At 43.0% G+C, this 16,604-nt stretch overlaps 1 protein-coding gene across 4 annotated transcripts in view; it reads right to left on the reverse strand.

The window, feature by feature from the left end:
* The window catches only part of LOC122113684 (cytochrome P450 3A9-like), a 123,625-nt gene that overhangs the window by 18,345 nt on the left and 88,676 nt on the right, over positions 1-16,604 (reverse strand). For 2 of the 4 annotated variants that reach the window (XM_042686749.1, XM_042686747.1), the window contains exon 1: positions 3,750-3,881. The exons of the other annotated variants lie outside the window; for them this stretch is intronic. In XM_042686749.1, the coding sequence (XP_042542683.1) occupies positions 3,750-3,820 (71 nt within the window). In that variant the 5' untranslated portion in view covers positions 3,821-3,881. Of the gene's footprint in view, positions 1-3,749; positions 3,882-16,604 lie in introns of those variants that run through there. 4 annotated transcript variants of the gene reach the window in all.

Here is a 16,604-nt window from a genome sequence, read left to right on the forward strand (position 1 = left end):
TGAACACCCAATAAATGTCCCCAAATGGGAGTGAAGTGGGGAGATTGGGTCTGCCATCTTGGCCACATGGTGGATGGTAGGGTCTGGCGTCTTGTCTGTATGGTGGGGGAAGGAGAAGCCTTTGTGTCCCAGGCGATGGACGTGCCTGAATCCCTGGAAGCAAAGGTGGGTACTTGGCTGATGGTTTTTTTTTTTTTTTCCAGTCTTGGGGCCTGAACCACAGTGCCACTTCCTGCTTTTTTTCCCCTTCTGCTTATGTGGTACTAAGAAATTGAACCCAAGGCCTCATGCATGCAAGGCAAGCACACTATCACTGAGCCACCTTTCCAACCCCTGATTGGTTATTAAACCTGTCAGTCTTGTGTCTAGGACTTGAGTTTCCTGTGACCCTGTCCCCTGACTCAACCCAGGATCAGGCACCAGGATACCAGGACACCAGGACACCTGTCTCTATGTTTGTGTCCTGTTTCCTGTCTTCTGGCTCTAACCCAGTCACGATGGCATCCCACTTCAGCTCTCCAGTGGAGATGAAGTTTGTTTCTATTATTTTTGTTCTTTCTTTCCCCTCTGGTCTTCATTGCTCAGTTTTCCAACAGTGTTCAGTGAATTGCCGGCTGCTGGTCTTTGAGACAGGAGTCCAACATGCAGTTGCCGACCTTTTAATAAAGACTTCAAAATTCTACCTTTCAAAATGTGGCCATTTTCTCACTATACAAGAGGAACTTTTCTTTTCTTTTTTTTTGGGGTCCGGTCATGGGGCCTGAACTCTGGGCCTGGGTGCTGTCCCTCAGCTCTTCAGCTCAAGGCTAGCACTCTACCACTTGAGCCACAGCGCCACTTCCGGCTTTTTCTTTTTGCTTATGTGGTGCTGAGGAATCGAACCCAGGGCCTTGAGCATGCAAGGCAAGCGCTCTACCACTGAGCCACCTTCCCAGCCCCACAATAGGAACTTTTCTAGGAGATTCACAGCAGCATTCTTCCACGGCATTTTTTTTTTTTTTTTTTTGGTGCCCATCCTGGGGCTTGAACTCAGGACCTGGGTGTTGTCCCTTAGCTTCTGTTTTTGCCCAAGGTTAGAGCTCTACCACTTGAGCTGCAGCTCTACTTCCACCCTTTCTGGCAGTTAATTGGAAATAAAGAGTCTCACAGATTTTTTTTCTGCCCTGGCTGGTTTTAAAAGACGATCCTCAGATCTCAGCCTAGCAATCCTGAGTAGCTGGGATTACAGGCATGAGCACTGGGTACCTGGTTCACTTCCAGAGTGTTTTATGCTTCTCTGACTACCTAGTTAAGGTGACCCTTGCACAATGTGGAGATTCTCAAGCTAGTCATATACCCAAAACTGCTGAGGAAATCACTTCCAGTCATGGAATTGGTGATAGTCACTTGGGAAACATAATTCCTGGCATTCTCACATTTAACAAATAGTGAGACATAAAGTAGTTGGTTTATTGCTTTGGCAAGTCACCTGTGTGTGCACAAAATCTCCCATGTATCATATCTGGGTTTCTACATCTGGGGGGTTGTGGACATTGCTAAAATTTTCACTCCAGCATGACTGAGTCAAGGTAGATAGGGGAAAGAAGGAAAGAGGCTGCCAGCCAAGTACTGTAATCTTACAGCTTCTAGTAGTTCCTTCTTTTTGAAAGATTATACACCATCAAACAAGGAGGCACAAAAATGGTCCTAAGTGTTTGATGCAAGATTATATCCTCTTCCTTTGAGTTTTACCTTTAAGGCAGTGGATATTCCACATATTGAGTACAAATATTCAATTCATCTTAATAATGTGGTAAAATAAGAGGAACAATGATATGGAGAGATGTATGTTGGAAGGACCCACTGGAAGTACTCAGGCAAACACTGAGTTCTTTCTGTCAGAGTAGTTAGGAGGAGCTTGGGCATCAGTTATCAAAACCAAAGTGGCCTCGGTGATTCCCAGCCTAATCGTTTGGTATTGCAGTTGGGCAAATAGATGGGCTTCTCTCTCTCTCTCTCTCTCTCTCTCTCTCTCTCTCTCCCTCTCTCTTCCTCTGAGCTTTCACATTTCCATGAACTTTTTCTTTCTTTCTTTCTTTCTTTCTTTCTTTCTTTTTTTGTCAGTTGTGGGTCATGAACTTTGGGCCTGGACATTGTCCCTGAGCTCTTTAGCTCAAGGCTAGCACTCTACCACTTAAGCCACAGTGCCACTTCCAGTTTTCTGGTGGTTTATGAGTTTCACGGACTTTCCTGCCTGGGCTGGCTTTGAACTGTGATCCTCAGATCTCAGCCTCCTGAGTAGCTAGGATTACAGGCATCCATGAGCTTTTCCAAGAGGACAAGCAATGGGGTTAATGTAGCCCCAGTGAAAGATCTTGCAGTGTGACAAATTAATTAGATGAGCTTCTTTCTCTTTGAAAGTTCACATTTCCATGAACTCTTCCATGAGGACAAGCAATGGGGTTAATGTTGGACCAATGTTGACTCTAATGAAAGATCTCACCAAATATCTATGACACATGGTACCATCTAAAGGCAGAGGCAGGCAAGGGGAATTCTCCAATTTCTATCCAGCTCCTCTCATTTTTTGGAACAGTGATGCAACTTATGTGTGTGTTCCTGGTGCGTGAATTCAGTGTCTTGGCCCTGTCCCTGAACTTTTGTGCTCAAAGTTAGCGTCCCATCCATTTTCTGGTGGTTAGAGACTCTCAGTGACTCCTGCCTGGGCAGGCTTTTAACCGCAATCCTCAGATCTCAGCCTCCTGAGTAGGTAGGATGACAGGTATGACCTATCGGCACTCTGCTAAGAACATTTTTTTTCCCTTTTGTTGGCTGTGGGGCTTAACCTCAGGGTCTGGGTACTGTCCTTGAGCCTCTTTGTGCTCAAGGCTAGTGCTCTACCATTTTGAGCCATAGAGCCGCTTCCATTTTTTTTGTTTTTTCGTTTGTTTGTTTGTTTTTGAGTGGTTAGTTGGAGATAAGAGTTTCACGGGGACTTTTCTGACCAGGCTGGCTTTGAACCATGATCCTCAGATCTCAGCCTCCTAAGTAGCTAGGATTATAGCATGAGCCATGGTTGCCCAGCTCTGCTAGAAACTTTTGACACAAATGAAGAGGCTCATCACTTTTATTGCATTCACATTGTGTTGGCATCAATACTGGCATTGTTTCAAATACACAGTGTGGATAGCCCTGGTCTGCTCTATTTGTCTTAAGAGTTTGCAGTGTTCTTTGTTCAGCTGCCAGAAACCTTCATCACAGCTGCATAGCAAATGGACTGCACCAAGAGTGACTTATGTAGTGTATTTCAGCTTCAAACATTTGAAACACCTAAACACCTGCGCCTAATGAGATGCAAGTCTAAGCCATCTCCCTCTGCTCTAGACACTGGAGCTTTTGTGTGGCATCTGTACCTGGAGGGAGGAGGCTGTTGTTCACAATTTGCTTCTGGTGAATTCTGATTGATTAGGCAGAATCCATTGGAAGATAATTGCTAGGACCAAATAGTCTCAGTAAAACCTGGCATAGACATAGATGGATGGTTGTTATTGACAAAAGAGAGTGCTTTATTTTCCTTCAAGGAATTAGTGTAAGACCAATACTAGTCACTTAGGGGTTTGCCATTGTTTAATCAAGTTCCTTTCCATATTTTCCCCTTGGATGAAGTCAAGAGACAATGAAGAGGAGTCTGATCAACCTCCCAAGTCTTAAATGACAGAAGGACAGACACTCCCAAGTCTTAAATGACAGAAGGACAGACAGTTACTCACAGATAGAGGAGCAGCAGGGTGATAAACAGGAGCATCCAAGTTTCCACAGAAAAGTTTGTGGTTGGGCCCATTGCCAAGCTTCCTCTATGATTCTCCTCTGAGATCTTCTTTCAGCTGAAAGCTTCCTTTCAGAGATGTGCCTGCCAAGTTTCTCTTCCTCTTCCAGTGGTGATTTGATAATCTGGGATAGAATTTTATTTGCTAGGAAGTGGGTGGAACCAGAGCCACAACCAGTAGAAGGGCCTTCCCATGCCTATGAGAGTTGAAGAACTCAAACAAGCTGTCCACTTAGACACTTGGTAAATGATTATTAATGGCCTTTCAGGTGTTTCTTAATTTCTGTCCTGATGTGAACTCCAGGCCATCCTAGGAAAAAATAAACAAGCACGATTCAAATACTCAGTAACTTTGGGACATGATCAAGAGCTTAATAGTGTCTTATGTTTTCCTCCTCCTCTGAGATGGCATCTAGACTGTGGGCCTAATCCTTATATTTTCCACATAGCTGGGATGACAGGCCTATTCTGCCACATCCAGTTATTGGTTGAGATGGGTTATGTTAATTTTTTTCTTTTATTTTTCTTTTTTGCCTAAGATGGCCTTGGATTATGATTTTCCCAGTTTCCATCTCCTGAGAAGCTGGGATGTCAGATATGAGCCACTATGCCTAGCAACTCAATTTCATAAAACACTACTAGACATTAATGGACAGATTAGGAATTAATAACAATACATATGAGCAACCTCAATACCCCATTTGCAGTAATAAGTTGATAATTCAGGCAAAAACTCAACCAAGAAATATCAGAGTTAAATTTCACCACCAAATGAATAGACTTAATACTTCTACAGCCTATTCCATCCAGTATAATACACACTATTCTCAGAAGCCTATGAATTAAAAAAATACATCACATATTGGTCCACAAAGCAAGTCGTTTTTTTTTTTTTTTTTTTTGTCAGTCGTGGGGCCTGAACTCTGGGCCTGGGCCCTGTCCCTCAGCTCTTCAGCTGAAAGCTAGCGCTCTACCACTTGAGCCTCAGCCCCACTTCTGGCTTTTTTTGCTTATGTGGTGCTGAGGAATCGAATCCAGGGCCTCAAGCATGCAAGGCAAGCGCTCTACCACTGAGCCACCTTCCCAGCCCCCACCAAAGTTGTAAAGTTCGTTTTTCGACATAACAACTTATACATCGACTTATACATCTCATTGTCGCAATGGGTCCACCTGTATCCCTATTTAAATGATTTGTTTTCTCCCTTCCCCTCCATAAATTATACTAACATCAAATACAGTGAAAGCAGGGGTTATACTGTGGGGAAGGGACATACAAAGCAACAAAGAAATAATCTTTTAAATATGTTAGAAACAATCACATGAAAGAAAAAAACATTTGAATACTTATCTTGGGGTTCATTTCCCTAACATGAACCTTTCTGACCTTTTCTGCTTGTTTCAGACATATACTAGTTATTGCAAATAAGGGAAACCATGGGACCTATGTTTCTTTGGGCCTGGCTTACTTCACTTAATATAATTTTTTCCAAGTCTTTCCATTTCCTAACAAATGGGGCAATGTCATTCTTTCTGATGGAGGCATAGAATTCCATTGTGTATATATACCACATTTTCTTGATCCATTCATCTACTGAGGGGCATCTGGGTTGGTTCCATATCTTTTATTTTTTTTTTTTTTTGGTCGGTCGTGGGGCTTGAACTCTGGGCCTGGGCGCTGTCCCTCAGCTCTTCAGCTCAAGGCGAGCGCTCTACCACTTGAGCTACAGCACCACTTCCGGTTTTCTGGTGGTTTATTGGAGATAGGAGTCTCACGGTCTCTCCTGCCTGGGCTGGCTTTGAACCGCGATCCTCAGATCTCAGCCTCCTGAGTAGCTAGGATTACAGGCGTGAGCCACCAGCACCTGGCTGGTTCCATATCTTAACTAGGGTAAATAATGCAGCAATAAATATAGTTCCGCTGGTAGCTTTAGTGATGGCCACCATTTTCTAAGTGGAAAAAACTACGTAGTCAGGATGGGCCCCAAGGCAAAGGTGTTTCATGTTTGTAATCTTAGCTACTCATTGTTAGAAATGCACGACCCTCTGATGTCAGAAATGAATAGAAACACAAGAGATAGAGGAGATTTCACCAAGGCAATTTACTTTTGGGCAAAAAGTTGCGATGCCATCAATCTACCCCCATCAATCTACCCAGAGCTAGGCAGGCACACCATGTAGGGCAGTTTGCTAGGTTTTTATTCCAATTCAAACTGTCCCTCCTTCTTGCTAAGGAGCTAGACTCACAGTCTAAGTACAATCCACTAACAAGGGTAGAAAGGGGCCATTCCTTAATTCCTGTCAAAAGTTTATTTTTTTTCTCACTTAGCAATTATAGTTTATTACTTTAACTCCTTCAATTCAAGATTTATCTCCCTAACATGGCTAGGTGGTAACAGGCAATACTGATAATAGTTACAAGGATATTATTCCCGGAAATATCAATAAACAATACCAAATACACTCTGGTTTGACAGAATAGAATACTTTTTTTTTTCACATGAGGAGGCTGAGATCTGAGGATCATGGTTTACAGCCAGACTAGGTAAGAAAGGTGGAGAGACTCTTATCTCGAATGATAAAAAAAAAAAACAGACAAAAAACAAAGACTCAAGTGTGACTCAAGTGGTATAGCACTAGCCTTAAGCAGAAAAGATTGAGGGACAGTGACCAGTTCAAGCACCAGTTCTGTCATGAAGAAGAAAATGAAGAAGAAGGAGGAGAAGGAGGAGGTGGAGGAAGACGAGGAAGACGAGGAGGAGAAGAGGAAGACGAGGAGGAGAAGGAGGAAGAGGAGGAGGAGGAGGAAGAAGTGGAGGAGGCGAAGGAGATGGTTGTGGGGCTTGAACTCAGGGCCTAGGAGCTGTCTCTGAGCTTTTTTGCTCAAGGTTGGCACTCTACCAGTTGGAGCCACAGCTCTATTTCCAGTTTTCTGGTGGTTTATTGGAGATAAGAGTCTCCCAGAATTTTTCTGCCCAGGCTGGCTTTGAACTTCAACCCTCAGATCTCAGCCTCCTGAGTAGCTGGGTTTACAGTCATGAGCCATTAGCACTGGCTTCTTATGTTCTTATAAATGGCAATACTCCCCTATGTGACTAAGACACAACCTTCAAAACCAGGATATAAACACTGACACAGCACTGCCACCTGGTGCTCAGATCTCAATAACTGTCTCCTAGTTTGTCACAGTAAGATGTGTGTGTGTGTGTGTGTGTGTGTGTGTGTGTGTGTGTGTTGGGAGAGTGGAGGGTGGTGTCCTGGGCTTGAACTCAGGGCCTGGGTGCTGGCCCCGCCCCAGCTTCTTTTGCTCAAGGCTAGTGCTCTACCACTTGAGCCACAGAGCTACTTCAGGCTTTTTTTGTTTTTGTTTTTAAATTTGGTGGAGATAAGAATCTCACAAAGTTTCCTGGCTGAGCTGGCTTCAAACAGCAATCCTCAGATCTCTACCTCCTGCGGAGTTAGGATTACAGGTGTGAGCCACAGGTACCCAGCTCATAGTAAATTCTTTTGTAGCAGAAATGGACATCCCAAATGTGATTAGTTTTTCAAGTCTTCTTTAGGGTCCTGAGCACTTCTTTATTTTGTCTTTGACTTTCTAGGTAAGCATTAACTATTTTGAATATTATGAACTGGTGAGTGTTAGGAAAATGGAGGAGAATAGAAATGGAATAGGCCAGACTTGATCCTCAACAAACTAGGACTATTTATTGCCAGCAAGGGGCACAGGCCTTCCCATGAGTTTGTTGTGTGAGGGACTGGATCTTGGGTTGAGCTTATATAGGTCTGAACAAGAAGCAGAAAATTTTTTTTAAAAAAGGCTATGCTTATTTGGGGCCCAGGGAGTGTTCTTGGCCGGGCATAGAGTGGAATGCTCCACCTGGGGTGGGGGGCTGTTGTCTCCTGAGGGTTAAGGTCATAATGACCTTCCTGCAGACAAATATGTGAGCATGTACCTGGTGCTTTCCTTTCCTAGGGGAATAAGGCTGGAGTCCATCCTTCGTACTCCATCTTTAGATACATAAAAAGATTGGGCCAAGAAGGGAGAGGCAGATCCTTCATATAGAGTCTTTGGATACATAATAAAGATTGAGCTGAGAGGGGAGCAATATAAGCAAAGCCTCTGGTTTTCTGAAGTAATAGGATGGCTTTGATTTGCTCCCGAGTAGTGTCCTGAGTGAGAGCTGTTATCCTGTTAAAGAGAAATTTTTGAAAAGGTGAGATCAGGCAAAAGGCTGACAAGGTGGCAGGGCCGGTTGATATAAATGACACAGGAAAACACACTTTGGGCACAAGCCAGAAAAGTTCTTTTTTGAGTATGAGCCCATAGCCATTCCGAATGGCTGGATTGGGGGGCCCTGTAAGAGGTCTTGATCAATTCCTGTAAATCACAGGTAACAAAGGCAAAAATGTAAGTTCATGTCCAGTGAGAAGGGAGATAGGCATGGGCATTAAATGGGCAAGCTTATTAATTATTTTCTTTTGATCATCCAGCTCTGGTTAATTTTGAAAGGGGAACTCTATTTGGGATGTGTCACCATCTCCTCTTGCTCCAGGACTAACTTTGTCTTATGGTTTTAGGTGCTCATTGCTCAGATGTCTTGTCCCAGTTGCATCTCTTTTGTCAGTCACAGTGTTTGAACTTAAGCCTGGGCACTGTCCCTGAGCACTTTTGCTCAAAGCTAATATTCTATCACTTTGAGCCACAACACCACTTGCAGAATTTTGCTGGGTAGAGATGAGTCTCTTGAACCATGCTTCCAGCCTGGTTTTTTGCTAGTTAATTGGGAGATGGAGACTCAGGGATTCTTCTACCTGGGTTCGCTTTGAACTGTCATCCACAGATTGCCCCTTATTCCCAATTAAAGCAATAAAGAGATCAAAGAGAAATATAGTTATTCTTAATTGCTTATGACACCTTAGGATTCTGAGACGTTGACATTGTAGATGTCACTAGGCCTTTGTGATTACAATGAAGAATGTAGGAGTCGGTGTCCTTTAAGCTCTATATCCAAGGCAGCTTACATGTTAAACAGGAGAAAATGGAATTTGAGTTAAAAGGTATTCATTTGAAAGATAAACAAACACTTAAGTGAACTTTGGTTTACACAATTAGTTTCATAGATGGGACATAAAGAATGAGATGCTAGTTTTCAGTGTAAATCACAGCCAACTTAATTACATTCTAACTTTACTCCTAAGCTCTATTTTTCAAGATATTCTTTACATTTTCCCTTACTGTTTTTCTCCATCACAGCTAGTTAGGAGTGGGGCTGGGTCTCATTCCTTTTACTACTTCTGTTGGTAAAGATTTTTCCTTCTAACAAGCAGCACACTTGGTAATTAATTCCTTTTATTCAAGGTTCACATTAGTTACAATTATAGTCAAAAAGGGAATTTTTTTTTTTTTTGGTCGGTCGTGGGGCCTGAACTCTGGGCCTGGGCGCTGTCCCTCAGCTCTTCAGCTCAAGGCGAGCGCTCTACCACTTGAGCTACAGCGCCACTTCCAGTTTTCTGGTGGTTTATTGGAGATAGGAGTCTCACGGTCTCTCCTGCCTGGGCTGGCTTTGAACCGCGATCCTCAGATCTCAGCCTCCTGAGTAGCTAGGATTACAGGCGTGAGCCACCAGTGCCCGGCTAAAAAGGGAATAATTTTAAAGCATGATGACAATTTTCATGTATTACAAGGAGATTACTTTGAACATGTTCACAACACACTTGTGCACAAAAGTTTTAAAGCATGCTTAATTTTTTTTTTTAAATGAAAACTGGCTGAAGTTTAGAACCATGTGGTCAACACTAGAAAAAAAGGCAACGCAAAACAAAATAATCAGAACAGAAAACCTTTAAGCCAATAAGAGTCTCACGGACTTTCCTGCACAGTTTGGCTTTGAATTGCAATCCACAGCTCTCAGTCTCCTGAGTAACTAGATTACTGGCACCTGGCTCCAATGACATTCTTTATTGAAACAGAGAAAACAATCCAAGAATTCATATGGAACAAAAGACCTAGAATAGTCAAAGCAATTCTAGGCAAAAGAAGCAATGCAGGAGGTATCACAATGCCAGATTTCAAGCTCTACTAAAGAGCCATAATAACAAAAACAGCTTGGTACTGGCACAAAAATAGACCCAAAAGCCAAAGGAATAGATTAGAAGATCCAGAAATAAAACCACATACTTGGGGTTGGGAAGGTGGCTCAGTGGTAGAGCGCTTGCTTTGCATGCATGAGGCACTGGGTTTGATTCCTCAGCACCACATAAGCAGAAAAAGCCAGAAGTGATGCTGTGGCTCAAGTGGTAGAGCACTAGCCTAGAGCTGAAGAGCCGAGGGACAGCACCCAGGCCCAGAGTTCAGGCCCCACCACTGACAAAACAAGCAAACAAACAAAACCAAATACTTACAGTCAGCTGATATTTGACAAAGGAGCCAAACATATACAGTGGAAAAAAACACAGCCTTTTCAACTATTGGTGCTGGGAAAACTGGGCAGCCACATTCAGAAAACTAAAAGTGGACCCAGCCTGTCACCATGCACTAACATCAACTCAATATGGATTAAGGACCTCAACATCAAACCTGAAACTCTGAAACTACTGTAGGTCAGAGTAGGGGAGACACTAGAACTCATAGGCACAGGCAGGAACTTCCTGAACAGAGTCTCAGAGGTATGACATATTGGAGATAGAGGACAAATGGGACTACCTTAAAATTAAAAATTTCTGCACAGCTAAAGACATGGCTACCAAACTAGAAAACAGCCAACCAATTGGGAAAAGATATTTACCAGTGATATATCAGATATATTCCCTATATACAATGTCTATTATACATAGGGCCCTGGCCATAAAGGAATGCAAACTGGGGGAAAATACATTTTGGCTACATCAGCTACATTGGACATTGATGAAAATGAACCAAGCAACTTGAGGGCAGCAATGGGAAGGAGGGAATGACAGAGAAAGAGGTAACTGCTGACACTATGCAACAGGAAAGAAAGGTACATATCACCTGATTTGGAAGAAATAGTTTTATTGTTAAAGCTCATACAGTTCGTAAGCTTTGTAGATTAAGATAATGATGATTATCATTGTGAAGGTTAAAATGTGTCTGCGACGTTAGCTAAGTATAACTATGCCACAGTACTGTGAAATTTATGTAATCACTTCATCTCAATACAGAAATAGTTGGAGCAAAAAAAGTGATCTTTATCAGCAGAGGTAAAAGGGCCTCTGTTATTTTTGATATATTTTATTTTATTTTTTTTAATTTAATTTAATTTTATTTGTGAACATACTGTACAGAGGGGTAACAATTACATGGGCAGGATAATGCATACATTTCTTACCAAGCATTGCAGCCTCCTCCTTTGTTTACCCTTCACATCCCTTCCCAGCCTCTCCCCTCCCCCCCCCCCCAGCCCTCCCCGCCCCCCCCCCCCCATATATTTTATTATTTGATCCATTTCCCATCATGTGGACAAACACTCCTTCCATGTCCTCCCACCTTTCCTGAGTTTCGCATACCCTCTTGAGGCCAGGGCTACCGTTTACCAGGCCACCCATCTGCATAGCTCCAATTCAGCTTTCTTGGGTTCCCATATCCAGGCCAGGCTCCCTGATCCATGTGGAGGAGTTCCAGGTCCTACTTGATCTCTGACTTGAAGCCATCATGACACACCCTTCTCCACAGCCAGATGTACCTACCTCCTCCTTGGTGTGCTCTAGAAGTTTTAAGACTAACTTATGAGGAAAGAAGAAAAACAGAGAAGAGAAAGCACAGAAAGAAAGGAATGGAACGGAAGAAGAAAAGATGCTGTTTGAATTAAGGGAGTTCTTTTAACATTACTGTCGAATCAGTTGACCAAAAGCAACTACCTTTATTCAGTGTTCATTGTGTTAACACAGTTGGGAGTTGGAAATAGACTACAAAGGAACATTGAGGAGTAATGAGATAGAAATATTACATGAAAATGAATACAACACTTTTCAGTAGAGTGGTACAAAAATATGAACTTAAAAATGGTAACATCAGGGGCTGGGAAGGTGGCTCAGTGGTAGAGCGCTTGCCTTGCATGCCTGAGGCCCTGGGTTCGATTCCTCAGCACCACATAAGCAAAAAAAAAAAAGCCGGAAGTGGTGCTGTGGCTCAAGTGGTAGAGTGCTAGCCTTGAGCTGAAGAGCTGAGGGACAGTGCCCAGGCCCAGAGTTCAGGCCCCACAACCGGACCCCCTCCCCTTCCCCCCCCCCAAAAGGTAACATCAAGACAGGTGCTAGTGGCTCATGCCTGTAATCCTAGCTACTCAGGAGGCTAAGATCTGAGGATCACAGTTCAAAGCCAGCTGGGGCAGGAAAGTCTGTGAGACTTTTATTTCCAATAAACCACTTAGAAAACTGGAAGTGGCACTGTGGCTCAAGTGGTAGCGTGCTCGCCTTGAGCTGAAGAGCTGAGGGACAGCGCCCAGGCCTAGAGTTCAAGCCCCATGACCAACAACAACAAAAAAAGTGGTAGCATCACACAAGTGATACTCCTTCAATGAGGAAGGACATGGTGGATTAACTCTGTGGATGATAAATAATCAAATTGGAGATTTGCAACAGACACCATGAAATCACTGATTCTGATGATAAAAATGGAGTATCCTCATCCAGTGCCTCATGTGGGTAGAAGGCCTCATTCTCATACTTTTTTTTTTTTTGTTAGTCTTGGGGCTTGGACTCAGCGCCTGGGCACTATCCATGAGCTTTTTTGGTCCAGTCCTAGGGCTTGAACTCTGGGCCTGGGCTCTGTCTCTCAGCTCTTCAGCTCAAGGCTAGCGCTCTACCACTTGAGCCACAGTGCCACTTGCAGCTTTTTTCTGCTTATATGGTGCTGAGGAATTGAACCCAGGGCCTCATGCATGCGAGACAAGCACTCTACCACTGAGCCAACTTCCCAGCCCCATCCATGAGGTTTTTCACTCAAAGCTAGCACTCTACCACTTTGAGCCACCGCACCATTTCAATTTTCTGGTGGTTCATTGAAGATAAGAGTTTCATGGACTTTCCTCCCCATGCTGACTTTGAACTTGAATCCTTAGATCTCAGGCTCCTGAGTAGTAGGATTATGGGTATGAGCCACTGGTGCCTGGCTACAATAACAGTTTTTGTAGTATAACTTTTGTAGTATAACTTTCTCAACACCATTCTTATTATAGAATGATGTAAAGATAACATTGGAGATAGGTTTTTGCCACCAGAGTCACCACAAATGCTCTCCATTTCCCAACTACTTGTTAATCGGATTAGTGACCAATGTCTGTTCTCTGATCAGAGCTCCAAGAATGGCAATAATGACAGAACAGAAAGAAATCCTCCCATGAGAACCAGAAGTCACTTCCTTTATGTCACCCAGTAGATAAAAGCCAACACAGTCATTGAACAAGCTTGAAAATGTCCAGAGTTGCTGGTCACGAATTCACCATAAAAGATCAAGCCTGGCTTCACTTCTGAGGGGTTCTTTCCTCTCTCATATACAATCAATTGATTTTCTAGTGCTCTTGGACACAATGTCCTTGAGAAACACATCAGAAAACTCTTTGCAGAAAATCATGCTCCACTTAAGGTGCCATCTCTTGACAATATCTTTAGGACAATGGGTTTTTCTGGTTAAAGAATTCCTTGCTTCCTTAATTTCACAGGAATCTGCAATAGTTAATGAAGCACAATGAGAAAGTGATCAGCCTTCCACCTCCAACCACAGAAGCAAAGAAGAAAGATACATTAAAGGTAATAATGACTGACTACTAGTTTTGACATTTTCTGTGTTGAACTTTTTCTATTCATTTGTTAAGCTCTGTCAAGATTGGGGTGCTAATGGTATTCTTCTACCTGTTCATTGGGAAAAAATATGTGTATCTATATTATGATATTTTACTGACACAATTTTAAGAAATATGGAGTAAAAAATATGTTAATTTTTTTAACCAGCCAGATGATGTGGCTCATGCCTGTGACCCTAGCTACTCAAGAGGCAGAGATCTGAGGATCATGGTTTGAAACCAGCCCAGGCAAGATAGTTTTTGAAGCTATCTCAAGTTAACAACCCTACAGCTGGTTGGGGATCTGTGACTCAAGTGGTAGAGCACTAACCTTGAAGGAAAAAGTTCAGTGATAGCACCGAGGCCCTGAGTTCAAGTCTAGGACTGGAGCACAAACTCACAATATTTAAGCCAGATTATTAGCCATGAAGCAAGACATTTTTGAAAACTCATAAGAAGTTTCATTTTGGATTTGTTCGCTCTGTCAGATAACCCTGAGAAAGTATAATACATTTCAATTACATAAACAGTTTTCAAATTCTAAATAATCCAGTCACGTTTTCCATTTGAGCTAAAGCAATTTAATGATGGAAGAGATTTCAAGAACTTTACTTATTTTCTTTTTTTTCCTTCCTTTTTTCTTTTTTCCTTCCTTCTTTCTTTCATTCCTACTTGTGTGTGTGTGTGTGTGTGTGTGTGTGTGTGTGTGTGTGTGTGTGTGTGTGTGTATGTGTGTGTGTGTGTGTCTTGAGGCTTGACCTGAAGGCCTGGGCACTGTCCCTGTGCTTTTTTTTTTTGGGTCCGGTTGTAGGGCCTGAACTCTGGGCCTGAGCGCTGTCCCTCAGCTCTTCAGCTCAAGGCTAGCGCTCTACCACTTGAGCCACAGCGCCACTTCCAGCTTTTTTTTCTTTTTGCTTATGTGGTGCTGAGGAATCAAACCCAGGGCCTCAGGCATGCAAGGCAAGCGCTCTACCACTGAGCCAACTTCCCAGCCTGTCCCTGTGCTTTTTGAGATAAGGGTCTCATGGACTTTCCTTCCTTGGCTGGCTTAAACGATACTCCTCAGATCCCAGATTCAGGAATAGCTAGGATTGGGTTCATTTCACAAGGTATGTATTGAGTAGTGTACAGAGTGCATACATGCAGAGAATGAGGTCACAATTTCCTTGAAGTTACCAGCACCAATGATGTGATATTATTTTACTCAAGTGATAAATAACTTTTTTATATTAAGAAGCAGGTGGAGGGGCTGGGAAGGTGGCTCAGTGACAGAGCACTTGCCTTGCATACATGAGGCCTTGGGGTTGATTTCTCAGCACCACATAAGCAGAAAAAGCCAGAAGTGGCGCTGTGGCTCAAGTGGTAGAGCACTAGCCTTGAGCTGAAGAGCTGAGGGACAATGCCCAGAGTTCAGGCCCCACGACTGACAAAAAAAAAAAAAAAAAGCTGGGATTACAGGCATGAGCAACTGGTGTCTGGCTTCCTTCCTTCTTCCCCCTCCCTCCTTCCTTTTTCTTTTACTTTTCTAACATCTTCCTTTGACTTCCCAGGGTAGTGGGAAATAGGGAATTTCTGAGTGCTGCACTGAGTACTCCATATTGTGAGTGGATCTTTCAGTGGTGAAGGGGCAGCCTGCCTATCGCAGAACAGGGAAGACAAGCATGTCGTTGTGAACAAGAACACTCTCTAGTCTAGAAAACAGATTCTCTGGGGACCTGAAGAGCATCTGTCCCATCTCACCTATGCCAGTGGTTCCCTTTTTCTTACAGTTAAGTTCCTTGGTTGCACACTTAATAGGAAAGCGACACAGCTGCCCTAAAAGCCATATATTAAGTAGAAATTATCTATCTATCTATCTACCTATCTATCTATCTATCTATCTATCTGTCATCATCATCATCATCATCATCTATGTATTTAATATTATGTACGTATATATGTATGTTTCTATGTCCCCTCTCCCAGGCAGGAATTCCACTGTCAAGGAAGAGCAGAATTTTAAATATGTGAGCCTTGAAAACAAGACTCTGTCCTGTGGGAAGCCTCTGTAAGCTTGGGCAGAGGAGAAGTCTCTCAAATATCACAATGACAGGATCATTATATGTCAAGATCATGCGCTATGCATGCTAACTCCAGGGGATAGGAAGTTCAAATGCACCCAGGTCCAAGACTCTCAGCAGAACCATGTCATGCTAATCTGCACTGAGTGGACACAAGCTTCCTACTTTAAGTCTATCAAACAAAAGATCTGGCTCCCAAATTGGGAAATCCAAGAAATGGAACAACAACAACAATAAAGATTCTTTGGTTCATCAAATATTAAAAGATGAACAAGTATATACTTGTCTGACAAAAGGCCTCTCAATTAGAAAAAAACAAAAAACATGAATCTCCCATAAAACCAGACACTGGTAGCTCATGCCTATAATCCTAGCTACTCAGGAGGCTGAGATCACATTTTCAAGTCAGTCCAGCATAGTAAAAGTCCTTAAGACTCATTTCTCCAGTTAGCCAGCAAAAAGCTGGAGGTGTAGCTCAAGTGGTACAGCACCAGCCTTGAGCAAACAACTCGGGAGAGTATGAGGGCCTGAGTTCAAGCCCCAGTATTTGGCCCTCAACAACTACCATAAAATATTGTTCATTTAGGAAGTATACTGACCTGGGTCTCCTTACCAGGTTAGAAGGAGAAATTCTGCATGAGTCTGACAAGAGAAATGTTTCATGTTCATGGAGCAAACCTCATGCCGATGCAGTTTCTGGGCCCAGCTCCAAAGGGCATGTAGATGTAAGGATTAATGCTTCCCTGGCACCTGAGGCAACAAATGTGGGGAAAACATGAACACCTCAAGGACCCAGCTATTTGTGGCTGAACTTCAGACTCCATAAGCAATAGTAGACAGTATTGGTCAATGAAATCCTGCTATGGTTTGTTTTTTCATTTTTTTTTGTCAGTTGTGGAGCTTGAACTCAGGACCTGAGTGCTGTCCCAGAACTCTTCAGCTCAA

The sequence above is a fragment of the Dipodomys spectabilis genome, unplaced genomic scaffold, assembly GCF_019054845.1.
Source record: "Dipodomys spectabilis isolate Male_0828 unplaced genomic scaffold, ASM1905484v1 ptg000098l, whole genome shotgun sequence".
Classification (NCBI taxonomy): Eukaryota; Metazoa; Chordata; class Mammalia; order Rodentia; family Heteromyidae; genus Dipodomys; species Dipodomys spectabilis.